Consider the following 20,464-nt stretch of genomic DNA (forward strand, 5'->3'; position numbering starts at 1 on the left):
GGGGGGGCTGAAGCAGAAAAAGCTGGCATCATGTCTTCATCATTTTCAGTCTGTCTCATTGGAAAATCACTGCTCCTGGCCGGTCCACACAACCCCTGGCAGCTCCCTGAAGTCTTGGCGCACGGCTCACTAAACCTCACGCCTCTCCTCATCGCCCGACTCACATGTTCTCCAGTGCACGACCTGTGAGCGCGTCATGTGGATGCCCACTGCACTGCCCCGGATCTAAAGGGGCATTTGTGGATGTAGGCCGCAGATGTAGTCGCATATCGAGGGTAATCTGCATATGTGGGTCATGCGTTGGAAGAAAGTGTTTGTGGCGGGGATGGGGGGGGGGGGGCGCAAGCACCCGCTGTGGGTAGCCTGGACAGTCTGCTACTAAGCTGTGTGTGTGTGTGTGTTAATGAAAGGGGGGGGGGGTACGGTGCCAACCTTATCACCTCAGAGTATGCTTATTAATAAACAGCCTGTGGGTGGAAGCTCAATAGCATCGGAGGCTTCTCAATGAGTGATACTCACTCCCTGTGTAAGGGGGGGGGGGATTTAAAAAGACAGCCTTGAGTGGGAGGCTAATAGGGAGGACGAGAGAGAGAAATGTGCTCGTTACTCTGAATTTCACTGGGCTAATACATTTGATGCAGAGGAATGAGAGTCGCTGCACTGGGTTTCCATTTTGGAAAGAAAGAAAGAAAGATTTTTTTTCAATGTTTCAATTGTGTTGCTACCTCAGGCTGGACTCCTCTGACAAAATCAATTTAAGAGGCTTATGCACACAAACTTGTTGAGACACTGTCAGATTAACTCAAATACACATCTTTAATACACTAAGGTAATAAATTATTCAGTTTATTATCATCAGGGGGGGGGATATGGAGAGAAAATGTACTCACGGAAGAAGTCTTTCTTTGCTAGATTCTTGGCACATAACACTGCAAAAGAGAAGACAGAAACATTGATCAGTGGCTGACACAAAATCAAATCATAACACAATCAGGTCATTCCATTCCGCACAGGCTTGGCCAATTGAGCATCACATCACAAACACCTCGCCAATATTTCAATCCCGATGTATCAATCCAAGGCAAGATAAGGCATGAGCAGAATCTGATTATAGGTACAGCTACCATTCCGACATTATCGTCCCAGCGCTCTGCAGTCGGAGGGAGCAGAGAGTTAGTCAGAGAGACAGAGCCACAGGCCTGGCGCTGCCAAATCTGAGCTTGGCTCCAATCACAATCACTGACAGGATCGGCTCCTTGATCTACAGCCCGGCCCATTGGGGACATTAGGTGTATACACGCTGTCCCCGAGTTGCCCCATCAGAATAAATCAGTCGGACAGCGAATACTTCCTCATAACACAGCAGCTCCTCTCTGGATTTCTCTCTCTCTCTCACTCTCCCTCTCCTCCGCGCGTGCAAACGAATAAAAGAACATAAAAGTCTTTGTGTTTGCTGTTGCACTTAGCCGGACCAGATGAGGGAGATGGGTGGGGGGGTTTGTTGTTGACTGTGTGTGTGTGTGTGTGTGTGTGTGTGTGTGTGTGTGTGTGTCAGAAGGACACAAAGAACAATCTGGCATTGAGTCGTGGAGGCTGTGACGTGATTGATGCGCGGCAGTGCCATGCCTGGGTGAGTGAGTGAGGAGAGCAGGTCAGACCTCCTGAATTCCTGAACCGTGTGGGAGAGAGTTGAACAGCAGGGGCCGAAGAGGTCTTCGCAGTGGACTTCGCCAGGGATGATTTGACTAATACATGAATGCCACCATGAGCTTGTAGTTGTGGCATTCCATGACCTCGGGAGGCGGAAAAGGCAAATTGGCAGCAATTTGCTACTACTGCAATAAAACAGGATAACACAGCTATGCACACACACACACACACACACACACACACACACACACACACACACACACACACACACACAACCTACACGCCACCCACTCCTCCCTCCTAGTGCAGACAGAGAGGAACGCTTCCCCAAGGCCCTTTACAGACCTGCCACAGAGCGGTCTTTGTCTGATCAATATAATCCGAAAATAGTGAGAATTCTTCCATTATCACAGAGGTGAGAGGGCTGATAGACCTATAGTGTATGTGATCCTACTGAAAGGAGTGGTGAAATATCACTCTGATTAAAGAGAGGTGCGATGTCAAGATCTGTGATACAATGATGCCTCAAAAGGAACAGCCTGCAGTGAATGAAGTGGTGCGAGTGTGTGCTATTGTGTGGAGTCCTAGAGTACTACCACTGATATCTTTATCATCTCAATGGTTCTCACTATTTACATATGGAGGTGTTGGAGAAACAGCATCGCTGCCCGCCTCTTCAGCTGCCTCTCCTTTAGATCACCCCAAGGGGTGAGTTATTCTAAATGGTAGCTTACATCGGCAGAATGTAGAAGGAAATGAGATGATTAATGCTTAAAAAGGCATTGCTTCACTAGAGCAAGGCTGGGCTAGAACATTTCACAGATAATTAGGCTCCTCAATTAGGAAAATGTTTATAAAACGGTCAGCTAAAAAAAACTATGAAAACACCGCCTAAACATGAGAGAAATGGTGAGTGAGTAAATGCTGTATGCAGAGAGAAGCTTCATGATACTCTCTACACGTCACCTGGTCTTCTACTATTTAAACCGAGGCGTTCTCCTTTCAGGGTGATTGCACTACGCTGAGTGAGAGGAAGGATTTTTTTTGAGTAACGCAGTCGCAGTGCGTGACGTTCAGGTGGTGTGACGGATGCGGCGAATCTGACACCAGGCACTCCCCGGTCTCCGTGTGTGTGTGTGTGTGTGTGTGTGTGTGTGTGTGTGTGTGTGTGTGTGTGTGTGTGTGTGTGCTGCGCCTGTACAGGAGCAGAGGCACAACGAAAAAGGGAACAGCTCATTAAGGCAGAACGGTCCAGGCATGCGTGGGTGTCTGCCAGCCCCAACAGACAGGACAGAGATGGAGAGCAGGGCAGAGGGGACAGAGAGAGAGAGAGAGAGAGAGAGAGAGAGAGGAAAAGAGAAATGAAGTGCAAATGCAAGAAGAGGTGTGGAGTGCAAAGCAGAGGAGGGGGGAGGAGAGACACAGAGCTAAAGACAGAACGAGAAAGAATAAAAAATTTTTTTTTTTAAAAATCACAAAAGAAACTCAGAGTATTCCAGAAGGACACAAAAAAGAAAAGGTAGCAAAGGAGAAAGATACCAACCAAAAAAAAATAAAAAAAAAATAAAAGAAAAACGAGAGAAAGACAGAGAGAGAGAGAACAAATGAGGGGGCAACGACTCCTGCACTGAATTTCTCCCCCTAGACACGAGCAGTCCATCAAAGCTCAATAAGCGTTGCTGAGGCAACCAACTGCCTTTCCACTGCAGGGCCAAGCTGCTGCATGCCAAGTGAGGCGCTGATCAAAGGTGCCCTCACGTGACGGACGCCCGCACCGCTGGACACCACAGCTGTGAGAAGAGAGAGGAGAGAAGAGAGCGATAGGAAAGATAGAAGAGAGAGAGGAGAGAGAAAAAGAGAGAGAGAGAAGAGGATAGCAGGGGCGTATGCTCCTCCTCAAGCTCCTCTGATACATCGATCCTCTCGCACGAGGGAAGGGACTGTCACTAGCTTCCTGTGATGAAGCTCAGCACAGCTGTAGCCATGGCAACAGGCCAGAATAAGAAGCAGCAGCAGCTTAGGGGGGGTGGGGTGAGGAGAGAACGACACGAGAGGTACAAGAAGGCAAGATGAGCCTTGTGCTGTTTTTATTCTGGGGACTACTGTATCGGGCACCCTGCAATGAAAGTTGGGGATTTTCGGCGTGTTTCGGGGATTAGAGGAGGACTTTAGGGCCAATCATCTGAGGCACAGCGACCAGGCCAAACAGCCCGACAGACAGACATGTCAAGAGCCGGTCAGGGCTTAAACGGTTTGGTCATTTTGACCCAATTGGCATACAAAGCATCTATGTCCTCTGAAAACAGACCACAGAGCAGACGGAAGTGTGTGTGTGTGGGGGGGGGGTATCCAAACTGTCCTCGTTTTGCTGTATCAGTTATGGTTGTTGTACTCAGCTCTCATCTATGTAAAGCGAATACTTCTTTCTTCTGTATAAATCCATGATTTCTGAGCTTGCTCGATGCGCACGTTAGGCCTCAGAAGTAGACTTCAGTCTCTAAAAGCAGCCCTAATGATCTCGGGGAAGACTGAAGACAGAGCAAATTGTACTTTAGTGATTCACGTCTGTGTGTGGGGCGGCTGTGGCCTCAGACGGTGTAATGAGTCGGTCATAAAACGCTCTCGGGCCTGGCATGGAGAAACAGCCAAGCACATGAAACGCGGCGGCTCAAGAGAGAGAGAGAGAGAGGGAGGGAGAGAAAGAGAGGAAGTGGAAAAGAAGTTCCTGTACTGGCAAGCAGATGGCTGCACATTCCTGCGCTCTGACTTTCGTGGACAGACGGAGCAGCACGGTATTGAAAGGTTGTTATTTCATAAAAAAAAAAAAGGGTTTCCTGTCCGTCCGCTGCAATCATACATCAAGCGGCGATGACAGAGAATGTGAGTGACACAAGGCAGTGAACACCACCAAATTGACACAGAAATAACTATTTTGAAATGGCACAAAAACAAAACAAATCAAACAGCCTGGTGGTCGGTCAGTGAGTGCATCCCAGCACTGTTGGAGCCGGCAATCAACAAACACGCGAGACCAGACATCCAAGCAGAGGTTTTGTGTGTGTGTGTGTGTGAAATGTTTTTGGGGGTGACGCGACGCAGCGTACTCTGGCCCGGGGGGCCTGGAGGGTTTTCTGAGGCTGGGGCCGGCCCATGCTCTCCTGTGCTAAGCCCTTTGAGCGGAGGCCAAACAGTCTGGTATGGTGTTATCACAAATCACTCATCAGCAGCCGCTGTCGCTGCCACGTTAACCCTTTTAACACTCGCTCGCTCAACCACACCGCAGAGCAGCGCAGGGGGGATTAGAGTGCACTGGGTGGTGAAGAAAAACACTGTTTTAAAAACTGAATGTGATGGGTGCCCGCCCCGCCATGTGTGCTTGTACATAGGGGCTAGGCAATTAACCGAAAACACATTTCTCCTCTCTCACTGACCAAAATGACTTTCTTGCAAAACATGAGGTATGGTAACATCACCGACACCTAAGGCAAAGATCCAAAGACCTTCAGGTGGATCAAAAGTGCTGCCGACAAACTTTAGCGTATTACTTCCTATAGATAGATGTGACTAGGGATGACCTCTTCTTCATTTCATTTTAAGAATCAGCCAATAAATCAGATGATAAATCTTTTTATAGCCAGTTGAATTGTGAAACAGTTGCAATAATTTGGCACAGTGTTTCAGAAACGGGTAATAAAGGTGACAGGACAGCTGGTGGCGTCATGCTGTTTGCTAGCTCGTCGATGCTTCATCGGCTTGATGAAAGACATTCCTTGAGGTTACAGCAGCTGCCTTTGTGTGAAGCAACTCTCTGGATTCTCCTCAGACCACTGAGCTGAGGCAAGCGTGATGCTTACTCAGCCCCAGCCCGTCTCGCAACAAACCTCCCGTTTCCCAAACGTGCCCACGCGCCGAAAGTCCCGTCTCAAGAGTGTAACGGGCAGGCGTGCTCAGACTGGGCGGGGTCCAAACACTCCCGACACAGCTGGAGAGATCGGTGATTGACAGCTAACTGACAGCATAACTGACAGCTGGCGCCAGGCGGAATCCATTCAAGGGTTCGGGCTCTGGAGGGGATCCAACTAACCGAGCATCTCCTGTGTGTATGAAGCCCATGCGTACGGGGGAAGCCAGGCTCTCGTGGGTGCTGCTGGAGCTATTTTTAGGTTACAAATAGTCCTGACGGAGGGGGAAAAAAATGTTTATTTGCTCATTTTATTTCCCTAGCGGCGGCAAAACGCAGACGGTAAACCTAGATCAGGGTTCTGCTGAGGTGTGTGTATGTGTGTGTTGAAGAACAGTAGGTTAGGTGCCAGACACCACTGCTCTGCTCATACCTGCTTCAGGAATGTGTGTTACCAGTTGTTTTAGTGTGTGTGTGTGTGTGCAAATGTTTAGTTTAGTTTATTATTTTAGTTGACAGGGACCATGTACAGAACTAGTTCTATACCAGAGTTAGCTAATTTGCATCTGTGGTCCCTGGGCAGGAGTTAAAAAGACAATAAAATACATACGAAACATTACAGACAGTATCAGATAAATGTGCAAGAGTGTCTATGTGCGATGTATGTGCATTCATACAAATGTACATAATTGTGTGTGTGTGTGTGTGTGTGTGTGTTTTTTGGGTGTTTCATTGTGCCTTCATGCGTTTGTGTGTTTTCATGCGTGCACATGTATGTGTGCTTTTGTGTGGTTTTCTGTGTGCAGCGCGGGCCGCAGATTCCCCCGAGAGGATGTGATTATGCGAGTGGCCCGAGACGCTAAAGGGGATGATCTCAGTGTCAGTGTAACGCTGCACTGTGCGACCTTATCAGACCGGCAGTTCCTGTCTGAATGACAGGGCCAAATGAAGCTGAGCCTGAAGGCTGGCAAGCCCTTCTGATGCTCATCTCACACACTACTCCCTCAAACACGACTGTGTGTGCGCGTGTGTGTGTGTGCGTGTGTGTGTGGGAGCACACCCACACATGAGTAACAAGAAACCACTCCCTAATGCAGCGCTCAGGTTAACGTTACCACATCAGGAAGGGGACAAAAGGAGTATAACACACACACACACCAACGCAAACTCCTCTTGAGCTCCACGGTGGCACACACAGACACACACAGACACACAAATACAGCACAGGAACACGAGACTGCAGGCCCCTGGCGTGTATAAAATATCCATGAGCTTTTCCGGGGGTTGTCCTTCCCCGTCTCTGTCTCTCTGTCTCTCTCCCTCTCCCTCCCTCTCTCTCTCTCTCCCTCTCGCTCTCTCTCTCTCTCTATCTATCACACGCTGTCTCTTCTCCTCCACCTTCCTTTCCCCTCCCCCTTCTCTCCATCTCCACCTCGTTCTCACTCGCTCGGTCTCTACGATTAAACCAGACGAAGCCATTTTAAAAAAAGGTCAGTGAGCTCCACGAACGTGTGCGTGTGCACAAACATATTCCAGATATACATACACACAAACACACCACGCTGCCCGCTCCGTCAGTCAGGAAGCTCTTAAAGAGAGCAGTGCATCCCCCTTGAGCATGAGTGGAAGTGACATTTCCTTAGGCATGTGTATGTCCGTCCACACACACACACACAATAGGTCAGTAGGCACATCATCGCCAGGAGATCTGCAGCGCCACACCAGGAAGCACCGGCATGGGTGTGGGTGTTAGGGGAGTGGGCAGCAGACTTCCCCCAGCTATGAGTCACTGGAGCTGGGATCGTGCGGCGGCCGAGCCGGGGGAAGGGAAACCTGAACCACACCTCTGCAGAGGGAGCCGTTAAAACCAACACAATAGAGCGCCAGAGATGGGGTGGGTGGAAGGTGGAGAGAGACACAGGCCGAGAGAGAGAGAGAGAGAGAGAGAGAGACTGGAAAGGTAAGAGAAAAGAGAGATACAGAGAGAGAGAGAGAGAGGGGGGAGGGGGACAGAGAAAGAGAGAGGGAAAGAGAGAGAGAAAGACTGGAAAGGTAAGAAAAGAAAGAGATACAGAAAGAAAGACAAGGAGGAAAACAACAGAAATAGAGGGCAATAAAGAAAAGACTGTCACAGGAAACAGGAAGGCAGGCAGACAGGGGGGGGGGGGGGGGGGGAGAGAGAGAGAATGCAGAGGCATGCAACTGTGTCTAGAAAGAACACACACACAGGGCTGTGTGGCATTAGTCAGCTGGTGGTTTTTGAGGAACACATCCTGTGCTGGTTCTCTCTCTCTCTGTCTCTCTCTCTCGAGTATGAATCATGGTGTTGAGCAAACAGCCCCGAAACCACCAGGGAGGTGATGGCAAAGCTGATAGGAGACAGACCAACGCAATGTGTGTGTGCATGTGTGTATGTGTGTATATTAGGGTTGGATATTGCCACAGATACGATGATATGATCTTCTCACAAGAATATTTGGATCATTATGATTCTTAACATTTCACGATTCGAAGAATCGGTGACTTATTTCTCCCATACATTACATTTTGTACACAGCAACCATCTTGGCGTGGTGACTTTGTTCTTGACTCTTGACAATTTCCACTGTGATGCAAGAGAATACTTTTGCCATACAGTATGGCTCAGAAGCAATGTTAGGGTAGATGGTAGATGTAGGCCATCATAATATTAAATAAAGAAATACTGAGAACCACTGTATCAATATAATATTGTGCCAAAAATATTGCGACACTACACAATCGATTTTATCCTTCCACCTCTAGTGTGTGTGTGTGTGTGTGTGTGTGTGTGTGTGTGTGTGTGTGTGTGTGTGTGTGTGTGTGTGTGTGTGTGTGTGTGCGCATGTGTGAGTGAGGAGGGTGGTGGGAGCAGTGGCTGTTTTACACTTCTGGCACAACAGCAAATCACTGATGCAAGAAACAAGATGCAGGAGATTATTAACAGCATGTTCTCTTGAGAGAGAGAGAAAGTGTGTATAAGAGAGAATAGACGACACACTCACACACACAAACACTCACACAAACACACACACAAAGTGAAAGGGGGAGAGACGGAGAGGAGAGATTCATCTGGGCGGTCCGAGCATCGGGAGTCCTCTCTGTACAGCTAATTGGTTCCAGTGCGCCCATCAACAGAAGCTGAGAAGGGGTGCAGAGCTGGGATACAAGTCTCTCTTCACTGGTGGGAGGAGTGGCGAAGCGGGGGAACAGCCCTCACCAAACACAAAGCACACACCCAAACACACACACTGGGGAACAGGCCTGGAGAGACTAGACAGATCTGAACACTTGTACCGCTCCACAATTCAGCACACGCACGCACACACACACACGCACGCACGCACGCACGCACGCACGCACGCACGCACGCACGCACGCACGCACGCACGCGCGCACACACACACGCGTGATGTATAACTAGTGTACTCTCTAAGCAGGTTGGTAACTGCTGCAGGACTCCGATCTTGCACAAGATGGGCAACAAGCAGTGAACAGGTTTTAAGTGATGAGATGCAAAACCGAGTGTGGCCCATTTCTTCAACTTTTCATTTGAGTGTTTATGTGTGTCAGGAAGTGAAATGGGGATGAAAATGCCACAACAGCAGCACACAGAGCTTGTTGTTTGCAGGCGGCGGCCAGGAGGAACGCATTCTAATGCGATATGCGTGTCCTAATGTGAGCTGCAGCGAGTGACCTGCCGCAGCTGCCCACTAACCTCCAGCTGCAGTGAGTGGACTAACCCAAATCCAGATGAGCCGCTGGACTGGGAGGGAGACGCTGAACTCACAGCATGAGGGCTTAGACGCTGTCTGGAGGCCCTAGTGGGCTCCATGTATTCTCTCTCTCACACACACACACACACACAATGACTGCTCTAAGCTGACCGGGTTAAGGTTGGTCCAATAGGACAACACAATCATTCACAAATGCCTAATAAATGACAACTGAGTAACATCATAACCAGACCACCACCTATGGCACATGGAAGGCTGAAAAAGGGAAATAAACAAATGCAGACTGACCTTTTTATGAATCACATTTATGGTCTGTATTGTCTTACCTCTCATAAGGTGGCCATTGCATGACATTTAGTGTCTCCTGAAGGCAAGTTAATTGACCAGTGTGCAGAACACAATCAACTCAACAACACAGTAAAATGAGGGTTTAAAAGGAATCCCCAGTCTCTTGTGTGTGTATCAGTGTTTGCGGTGCCCATTAGCCTACTTCTACAGATCCATTAGCACAGCCTCAGCCCGGCTTCCTTGATCAAACAAACTAAATGGGCCCATATCAGCGCAAACGCAAGCTGATAAAAAAAAAAAAAAGTCTGCATTCAATCTTATTCTTAAGCTGCTTCGGATAAAAGCCTCAGCTGAAAGACTAATATGCACTGCAACAAACACTCAGTGTGCTACAAAAGGACAGACTCAGGACAGGAAACCTCGGACAGTGCCAGTGGAACGGCACTGTAGATTTCCCCTCCGCACTCTCACTGTCTGATTGCTGTGGTTACTGTGGTAGGATAATGGGTCTAGACTTCCAACGACTTATAAACACAGCGTTCCGTTAGCTCAGACTGCTAAGGCCTGATTTGCCTACATCTCGGTGGAGGGACTGTTAACATCTAATCACAAGCCAACTGTGGAGCACCCTGGAGGAACAAGTGGCTGTTCAGAGCACAACAGCAATCCACTTGCTATCACTGTGGATCTCCGTGGTTCTCAAAATGATTTGAATTTTGGCTCTGCTCCCAAGACGTTGTGGGGCAGTAGAACTCTCAACGCCTAGGTTAGGCTACTTCTTTCTTTGTACACCAGCCAATGGTGTGACGTGTCTGCGTTGGGCATGCTGTATTAAGCAGCATGCAGCCAAATAGGTTATGGTTTCCTGTGGTGGCTGTCTACACTGTGAATTGAGTCATCAGACTGCCACATGGTCCTGGAGGAAAGGCAAGTGGCGTCACGTAGGCTAATAGAAACCCATCGTATGATGTTCAGCGCAAAGACTCTTTTGGGATTTGTACTGACTGTGTGTTGCGTTGGTTCAACCTCTAAAGCGTTGCTGTCCCTAGTGAGATTTACACACTAACCACACACACACACACACACACACACACACCCACACCCACACCCACACACCCACATATACAAACACATTACGACGTGTTTTGGCATTAGCCAGTACCTCTTCAGCTTCTAAGTACACAAGTTCAAAGTGCACCTTGGTTATGGATCAAGGGTGGCAAATGTCTGTACAACCCATGACTACTTAAAGCATGATTGGCAATTGAAAAATTCCACATTACGTAAGGTTACTTCACCTCTGCAGCTCAGAAAACTGCACTGAGGCACACCACAGTTGGCAATTGAAAACCTTAGGCTGGGTAGCGGTGAACATTGTTAGGCAACAGCAAATGATTATCAGTTTTCAGGAAGTGGATTTGCCATCGCAGCTATTAGGCTGCTGTGATAAAAATTTCACACTTCATCTTCCACTCATCATTGTTGCACCAAGTGCATGCCAGCTTAGCGCCATCGCCGGTTTTGCAATGGCATGCATACAGTGAGTGACAATCACCCTCTCTGCATGCAGATCAGCAGCTGCTGAAGATAAAGACAGTGTAATGTATCTGACGCGAATGTTTATTATGTGTGTGTGTGCCACAGACACAGAGCATCTCCGTGGAGCTACTGTCGCTACAACATGGAGGCGATGAGCGGCAGATTGATAGGCTTCACACACAAAAGCTTAGTGCACATAGAGCTCGCTGAGAAACAAGGGGGAAGGGGGGGGCAGAGTGATAGTGTGTGATAAGAGGGAACTCACATCCTTCAGCTGGCTTCCTCTTTATTGTGTAATCTGTCTATCTCCTGCTCTCTCAGCGCTAACATGCTCTTAAAAAATGGCATGCGTTTTACACGGGCCGGCCGATTAATGGCTCAGCCCTGATCAATAGTGTCCGTTTACAGAGCAGAGCACGGAGAGGTAGGCGGTCATGGAGGACTGCATAATTAACAGCATCTCCTTCAAATGGCCAGCTAAGCACCACACCACACTGCATACACCACACAGTACAGTACAGTACAGTACAACACAGCACTAACACTGTACAGAATGGGATTAAACAAATAGCACTGCACTGCAACAGAACGTAGAACACAGAATACACGTAGGCTATGTGTTCTGTTCTATGTTCTGGCAGAGGCAGAGCAGTGAGCCCAGTGCAGGCCGCCCGAGCACAATGCTCTCTCTAAAAACACAGCACAGCTACAAGAGAGGAGCCTCACACACAGCGCAAGAAGCACTGACCGTCACACAACAGCACAGGTAAGGGTGCAGCTTAATTGATAAGAAGACAGCACCGTAAAAATTACAATGGGCAAAGCCATCACCACAGAAATGGATGGAAAGCATACGCTACTTCATCAGAGAGCACCACAAGTGAGGACCGTGCAGTACTGGCGGGGTCAACAGCATGCAAGCAACAAGCAAACCCAGCACAAACAGCCAACCGTAGCACATCGTAGCATGTTAGCACGGTATAGTAGAGGGTGGATGCAGGTCAGATAATAATAGCCTGTATGCACACTCAGCAAGCCCAGGAGAGGGAGCACAACGGAGGAGAAAGAGGAAGACCAGCGGAGGGGTGGGGTGGGGTAGGATGCCGGGTGCGGGGGAATGATGAAGAAATGTAGGCGAGTAGGCTGCATGTGACTGTGGATTGCTGGGAGGACTAGCCAAAAACGGCTTGCGCCCTCACTCCTTACTGAATAAGCAGGATTCCCCTCAGCCCCCCACCATCTCACTCACTGCACTCATGCACACACACACCAGACTCATAACCGTCTCACTCCATCCAAGTGCACACAGGCAGACACAGACACAGAGACACACACACCCACCCACACACACAGTAAAGACTCATACCACTCGTAAGGGAGAACTTTGTCCCAGAGCCTTAGCAGTGTTCTAGCAGCACAGACAGGCTCCACAGTAAGTGGCTGAGAGCTTCGCCTACCTGTACTGTGGCTTTAACTGAACTGAGGATTAGACAGACAATGCCAGTATCCCACCGTCTCATTAACACTCCTGTCAAACACAGACACGCAGACACGTAGGCAGGCAGACAGACAGACAGACAGACAGACAGACACTATAGCACTAATCTTTTGGTTGTAGAACCACTTGCTGATGTCAGCCAAGTGCACTGACCTGCTTAGGGGGAGAAAAATTGTTTCAGAGCCGTAACATTCAGCAAATTTAGACATTTGTCCCATACTCAAGTCATTTGTCATTTTTTATCCAAAGCAGTTGGCGCTTTATCCATGCTTCAGTTACCAGGGCACCATGGCCATGCCCTTCCTGCTGTCTGGTACAAGACTCCATATTGGCCAGTCATACAGCTCCACTCCAGGCCCAGAAACACAAACACACACATACACACACAAATTTATATCCCCCATTCGCAAACCAGATCTGATGATGTGGTGGAACAGAGCAAATAACATACTCTCCTGTCTACCATGATCCAGCCAATTGATTCATTAAAAATAAATGAGGACCCTATTCTTGGCTGTATGTCAGTGTACATTTTACACACATGGATGCAGAGGCTTAGAGAGGCCAAATAAAAAGACAAAAGGTCTTTGTAGTGAAGTAGCCTACTGGCTAGGGCTGGGATAAACGATTATTTTTTAAACGATTAATCTAGCGATTATTTTTTCGATGCATCGATTAATCTAACGATTCATTTTTTCAGTCCGATTCGATTATCTCCCCATTAATTGACTAATAGCAATTTATACATGTTGATTTATATATCTGAATGAAAAAAAAAACATGAATTCCTTAACATTGCAATATATGTTTATTGCTCTTAAAATTCCAAAATAAAAGACTATACTAGTGCAAAGTAATGCATTCTTAGTCAGAGGTAGCATTCAATAAAGTTCAGTAGTGTATAGGTCTAATTGAGTGCCTGTCACTTTAAGACGTTCGTTCCCTTGCAATTGTAACACTAACGCAGTTAAAACGCAGCTGATGCAGGGCTTAAATTTCACTGCGGGATTGCGGGTATTGCGCATAATTTGTTCAAGTCCCGCAACTCTAGCCATCATAATGCGAGAAATTCCCGCATACACTTTTACAGCCTGTCTGATGACGTTAATATAGCCTAATCATTAAGTGGCGTGAATGCGGTGCTATTGACCGGACTGATCAACTACCGAGTTGAATTGAACATAGCCTCATGCAGACGCACACACACACGGAGAGAGAGAGAGACAGAGAGAGAGAGAGAGAGAACCACTTTGCGCTTACGCAAATAGGCTACGCTACCATGGCAAACTTTTTCATCTGGAAAGAGCTCCTTGGTAACTATCCTGCTAGCTCAGGTCACGTCAACACTTGATCCCAGAAAGATTGTCTTCGACATGTTAGTTTTTTGAACATTTATTGTATCTAATGACATAGAAAACATAATGATTTGCATACACATACCGCACTATGCACAACTTTTATTCACTAGCGACTACAGCCTAAAACCGTCAGGTTGAAGGGGGGCTAATTACTCCATAGAATTACTCTCAGGTATTTTCTTAAAGTGACAGGCACTCAATTACACCTACTCATCACCAATGTGCACTCAATTGGACCTACACACCACATTAAAGATATGCCTAAGTGTTATAGGTTAAACGTCAATATGAGGCATTCAAATTACTAAATATGTTTAGCTACTATAGTAATTACTAGTAAAATGCTATACTTTAAAAAATGCATTATTAAATAAATACACTCTATATGAATTCAAAAATATATGATAGACACATATCACATAAGCTATCATTTTCAATGTGTGTTTGTGTGTGTGGAGAGAGTCAAGCAGAATCTAGGATGTCCACTGTTGTGAATGATCCCACTACAGTATATATTACTGATGACGTCAGGGTGGTGGGGGCCCCAAAATCAAACACTTTTTTTTTTAAAGTATCGAAGTATTGAAATCGCAATTCTTGACTTGGTATCAGAATCGACCCCCCCTCCCCCCCAAATTGTGTAAATCCCCCCTACATGAATAACCTAAGGGGGGAATTCCCCCCCATTTTGAAAAATTAATTTTAAGCCCTGTGATGTATGGATGCAATTCATAACGTAGATAGATAGATAAGATAGATACTTTATTGATCTCCAGGGGAAATTCAAGAACCAACGTAGTTAGTTCAGTTTGTACTTCTCCTTGGGACAAGCACTTTTGAGTCTTGGAAAACACTTTTCCATTTACATCGGGGTTTTGCAAACATTCAGTGTCAGAGTCAATAAAATGAGCCCTGAGTAACGAAATTGACAAGCAGCTGTAAGTAAGCATGCTAAACTCAACATCCAAACAGTATTCTAACGTTAGCTTTGAGATACTGCTTGATTGCATAACTTAACTAAAGTTTAGTCTCCTCAATGTACTGTTGTGATAGACCTAGCAGAGTTAACTTGACTGCAGCAGTTTTGAACAAATTTGCACAGCATGGTCATGATGCTAAGCTGATTTAATAGCAATTTAGCCAGCCGTGTTCTATGCAATGCTTCTATGTGGCAACAACAATCCTTCAACAATCGTGAATATTTTGTGTTAAATGCACATGCAGAGGAGGGGCAGCGGGCTCGTTACGAGAGAGAGCGGGAGGGGCAGGGAAAGGCTGCGTGCGTAAAAAGTGCAGCTCAAAGGATTTTATCTTATCTTTAATTTAAATAGTACAACATAGAACATCAATGTGTGACGGCCGGTTTTGTGGAGCCCCACCACAGATTAGTGAACGTATGGGAAACACTGAAGGTGTAAAATTCAAAATATTTGGCAGCACGCGTTTTGGGTCTGACAAATCGACGCGCATATTTTGCGTCGACTTATTTTTTGCGTTGACGTAATCGATTACGTCGACGCGTTGTCCCAGCCCTACTACTGGCTAAGCATCACTGTCACCAAAATGTCAAGTATCTGTTTGACATTGAGCACAAGAAGGAGAGACTCGGCCAGATTAGTTTAATGTACAAGACGGGAGCATCTAGGGGATGCTTTCAGCCATGCACTTTAACACACGAAGCTAATTCACCCACCCGCTATTCCAATTTAAATGCTCTGTATACAGAGGCAAACCCAGAGAAATAAACAAACTTCCTCCAATCCAATCCACACAGAGAACACACACACACACACACACACACACACACACACACACACACTTCCAAGTAGACATTTAAACAGCGTGGCTTTTTCACGATCACATGGTGGAGGCTCAGAGGTCTCAGTCGCACACGGCCAACGACTCGCCTGCACATCTGGGCAAACACAGCTGCCTTACGGCAGCCTCTTTAGGACACACTTCACCTTCACCATATGGCTCCTGTTCGTCACACTGCACATGGTAGATGTGTGCCAGGGGTAAAAAAGAACCAGGACACCGTGGAGCCAAAAACACAGCAAGAAAAGGCACGCAGGGTGAGCGTGATATGGTGTGGACACAACTAGAAGGAAACACAATGGCCAGCAAGAAAAGCAGAGGGAGAGAAGCGTTTTGGAGAACGACTGGAGTGGAGGGAGGTGAGAGAAAGCACACGTGCAGCTGACCGTGGCCCGTGAGTCCCCCAAATCCACTCCGTTCAGGCTTTTCCTGGCTCATTAACATAGCAACAATGAGCATAAGTGCCCCATTAATCCCCAATTCCCCAGGGGGAAAACACTCTGAAGAGTCTTAGAAAACATGTGATGCCAAATGCCAAACACTTCCACATCAGCAAACAAAGGATTAAAACCCCAAGGGTAAACCCACTGACAAACCGTCCCCACTGAGTGTGATGGGTGCAAGAAATACAAACTGGGGGTGGGTGGGGGGTATTATTTGAAGGTATTCTTACATCTGCTCTCCCTTGAATTCTGTGTTCTTTTAAACAAAACCCTGGCTGCTTAGACGTATTCATTCAAATATTTACAGATTTTTTTTCTTCAAAACATCTTCACAGAGTGAGCAATTAGGATCCGGTGCAAGTGGAGAGGGCTGGAGAACACGCTCTCCTCTCCAGGTTTCAATTTTACAGCTCTAATGAAATCACTCACAGCTGCGCCCCACTCTGCAGCCAACGTGTGTTTAAGGAAAGGCTTTTAAAAGGCTGGAGAAACATGAGGCGGTCCATCTGAAGAGTCTGTGCTACACAAACACACACACACACAGTGTGTGAGCACCACAACCACTACTGGTGGTAAAATGGTCGATATGATGGGACGATTTCCCATTCATGGATGAAGCCTAGCCCTAAACTAAAAGCTTTTTCTCAATGGAGATCTCTGTTGAGTCTTTGAGTGCAGGACCAGGGATTAACCCACAAATGGACAACTGGATGGACAACCAACTCATGATCAAAAAACGGCGTGTGGGCAGACGCCGACGCCCAGCAGTAAGCGCACCATTTAGCAGCATTTCCTCTCTCTGGGAATCCGACACATGACCATGGCACAGCTAGAGCCACGCTCTACCTGCAGCAGCACCAGGGGAGTCGCCACTGGAGCAGCCAGTTGTTTATGAGTAAGCGGCTTTAGGGAGCTAGTAAGGATCCTGACTTCCTTTTCCATCGTGGGAAACATCTACCTTCACAGCCACCAGCAGTGCCAGCAGCATTATAAAAATATGCACAATGTTCTAAGGAATCTGGGTGATTCGTCCAGAATTCCAAAAGGAAAGGGAAATGTCTTATTTTTCGTAGTGCAACACTTATCCCCTGAAACACACAGACAAACACACACAAACAAACTTATTTTCAGCCTAGACATTGCATATTTGCCCTCCCTAGTTAGGCACTGTAAAAAAAACCAGACTGTGTCGAGCAAAACAGGTCCTTTTTGTGTCTGAGATGGAGAGGGAGGAATTCAGAAAACACTATAATTCAATCTTTCTGGCATCTACCCCCTTTTCAGTGGAATGTGGCCTGAGAAAGCATTGTACTTATCCGTCCATACTGGCTTTCCATTAGTTATTTTCCAGGACTTGCGCTGATAAGGTCAAAACCACCACAATGCCCCAGGAGCCTTCACACACCCCACTGCCAGCCTGTCCAAAAAGGTGTTAAGTCAACCCCGCAAAGTGCTAACAAAGGAGGAGGCTGAGAATCTTGCGCTGACAAAAGGAAACATTGGTGTTGACAGTGGGCAATCAAGTGCTCTCACAAAGACAACTTATGAAAGGTGGGAAAGTAATGCATTGTGACCACTTCGCTCATTTATTGTTGTGCGTGTATATGTATTGCTAATTGGTGTGAGTGGCAAGCTAAATTGCACCCGTGTCAATCTGTTCCTCCAGCACAGCAAACATCTTGAAACCAAAAGGGGAAAAAAACATGGGCCAACAGAAAGTAGAGAGCATTGGCAACAATATTGGGATAAGGGTCACTGCATTTTATTTCCAGGAAATGGCAGGCAGTTAATTCAACCGTCCATGAGTTTACGAAACCACGGCTAAAATAAGACTTCCATTAATTTACACCGGGGACATGATCTGATGTTCCTGCACAGGAAAACACTGACTTCATAATCAAATGGTTCTTGAGGGATACTCTGAACCTGCAGAACTAGACATACTCTACAACATTACTAGAGACTTAAAAAACAGCTTCTGATTAACCTCCTTCCTATTGCTCCACATGCTAAATGATGGTTCCTTTGGCAGCAGGTTTTCCCTCTGGGCAAGGTTCTTGACTGATGAGGTAAAAGACTACAGAGACTAAACAGCCTGGCCTGCCCCCATCCAGTGGAATGGCCTCTAGCTCATTGTTTCAGGAGACAGACATTCCTCAGCCAATTAGAATTCCTTTCATGTGCTTCGGGGGTTGAACACAGCTGGAAGCGATGGCCTCGTCTGTCGGCCATGGATGGACATCTCTCGTGCACACACATACACTCACACCCAAACAAACATAAACACACACACACACACACACTTGCAGTAAATAACTATAGGGGGTGGCTATAAGCACACACATTCACTCACCATGGGGCACTGGGACACGGACACACTCATTATGCATGCAGGCTTTGCAAAACCTCTGAGTGTTTAGCCTATGTGAGGACAAGGTGGCTTTGTATTATGTCATCTGTTAGCATGCTTCACACACAGAAATGCTGGCCCACTCGTCCATTTGAACAACAAAGCGCTGTCCTCATGTCATATGTGCCTTAGAGGAGAGGGAAAGCTAACTAACAAACAGTCTCTGGAGACAGGCTCAGTGCAATGTATGGCTTTTCTGCACATACATACATACATTTTCTGCAAAGCCCTGGTAGTGGGTATTCATACAAACAAACTAGACAAGAGTTGCCATGGTGTGGCCTATCAGTGACCAACATGAATAATAAGACATTAAGTATGTGGCGTTCCTTTCTTATGTATAAGATTGGTCTATACACGGATCACAAAATCAGTCTTGTCTAGTCATGATACTGGGCCTGATTCGTGAATGAATACACAAAGCTCGCTTTAAAAGCCTGATCATACACAAAATGCATGGGCTCACACTTCCTCATTTAGAATGCAAAATAGCACTTTTAACTGATTACAGTGGACTGTGAAGACACGAGGAAAGCTTCCTGCATAAATATTTTCAGGTAGCGTGTCTGACCAGGACACTATCCCTTGATAGTGTTGTATGTCTTGGTATAATATTGTTGTTCAAACATCCACAGTTATAGAGACACAGAGTTTAAACATAATGGGCTGACTCCTGAAGTCTCTCTGGTCTACACCTTCACCGACACAGACTGGCTCCGAGTGCTAAGTTGTGAGTTGAATACCTGTCCCGATCCTGATTAACATGCATTATTGACCACCCTACAATAAACCACCACAAGTGGCCGTTACAAGGCTAAATGTGGGAGCTTTCGAGGCTGTAGCATGCTTTGACATTGTAAAGCTTGTCTAGGTCAAGTTACCTAAAAAAAAACATACACACTAACTAACGTTAACTGTCTAATGTTGGCTTATAATAACACGCTAAACTGGTCAGCTAACTGGCTGTCTGGCCAATCAAAATCCTGGTAATGAAATCCCTTGAGCTGGCAATGAGCTAACGTTAGTTCTTATTTACGGGATTCTGTAACGTAATGTAAATGCATCTTATTAGACGTCCGGCCGTATGACATATGCAATATGCTACCGAACTGATACAGTCATTCAATGCCATAATTGTCAAATAACAACGTTAAAATGTTAATGATGTGCTCGCTAGGTACTTGCTACTTACTAGCCTGACAGCTCATTAGCTCTAGCATGGAAACCAAGGTAGCAACAGTAGCAACAAGCTAGCTAACGTAGCTATCTAGTGCTAGCCCGCTAGGTCGCTCGGCAGCTCCTTGTCCTGATCACCGTGTGCTAGGTTATCCTTTTCGGCAATTCCTTTGGCAAGACAACCATCGTATACTCGGGCAACGCAGACAAATAATATCAAAACACACATAACATTAGCATTTCAATAGATAGTGAATACAATATTCGATACATTTTAAAGGAGGGAGGCTTACCTGTCAGTCTGATTTTAATGCTGGACCCGTTCCTTCGAGTCCCAGGATTCGACATCACTCCGAGAAAAATCGAGCTAACTTTCTTTTTGGGTATACCCAATACACAAACTTATTTTAGGACACGAAAGTAACGAAACAGATGTAAAAAGGTATCACTCGTATTAGTCTTTTTCAGAGCTGTAACTGTATTATTTCCTTCTCGCAAAATTCTCCGTTGCGTCCAGATTTAACAACACAGGCTAACATTTTCGAGCTCAAAGGCGTTCTGACGTCACACACAGCATTACGTGCACGCACTTGTAAAGCGTCACCGTGCACGAGTCCTCACCTACAAC

At 46.6% G+C, this 20,464-nt stretch overlaps 1 protein-coding gene across 10 annotated transcripts in view; it reads right to left on the reverse strand.

The window, feature by feature from the left end:
• Positions 1-20,393, reverse strand: part of smurf1 (SMAD specific E3 ubiquitin protein ligase 1) — a 38,334-nt gene extending 17,941 nt beyond the window's left edge. For 9 of the 10 annotated variants that reach the window (XR_006030747.1, XM_042086162.1, XM_042086160.1 and 6 more), the window contains exons 1-2: positions 20,130-20,393; positions 891-929 (exon numbers count right to left, since the gene is read on the reverse strand). Coding sequence is in view for 9 of the 10 variants with exons in the window: in XM_042086162.1 (XP_041942096.1) it covers positions 891-929; positions 20,130-20,184 (94 nt within the window). In the remaining variant the exon portion in view is untranslated. Of the gene's footprint in view, positions 1-890; positions 930-19,852; positions 20,107-20,129 lie in introns of those variants that run through there. The other variant, XM_042086161.1, reaches the window with a different exon arrangement.
• Positions 20,394-20,464: the final 71 nt, after the last annotated feature.

The sequence above is a fragment of the Alosa sapidissima genome, chromosome 3 (genome assembly GCF_018492685.1).
Source record: "Alosa sapidissima isolate fAloSap1 chromosome 3, fAloSap1.pri, whole genome shotgun sequence".
NCBI lineage: Eukaryota > Metazoa > Chordata > Actinopteri > Clupeiformes > Clupeidae > Alosa > Alosa sapidissima.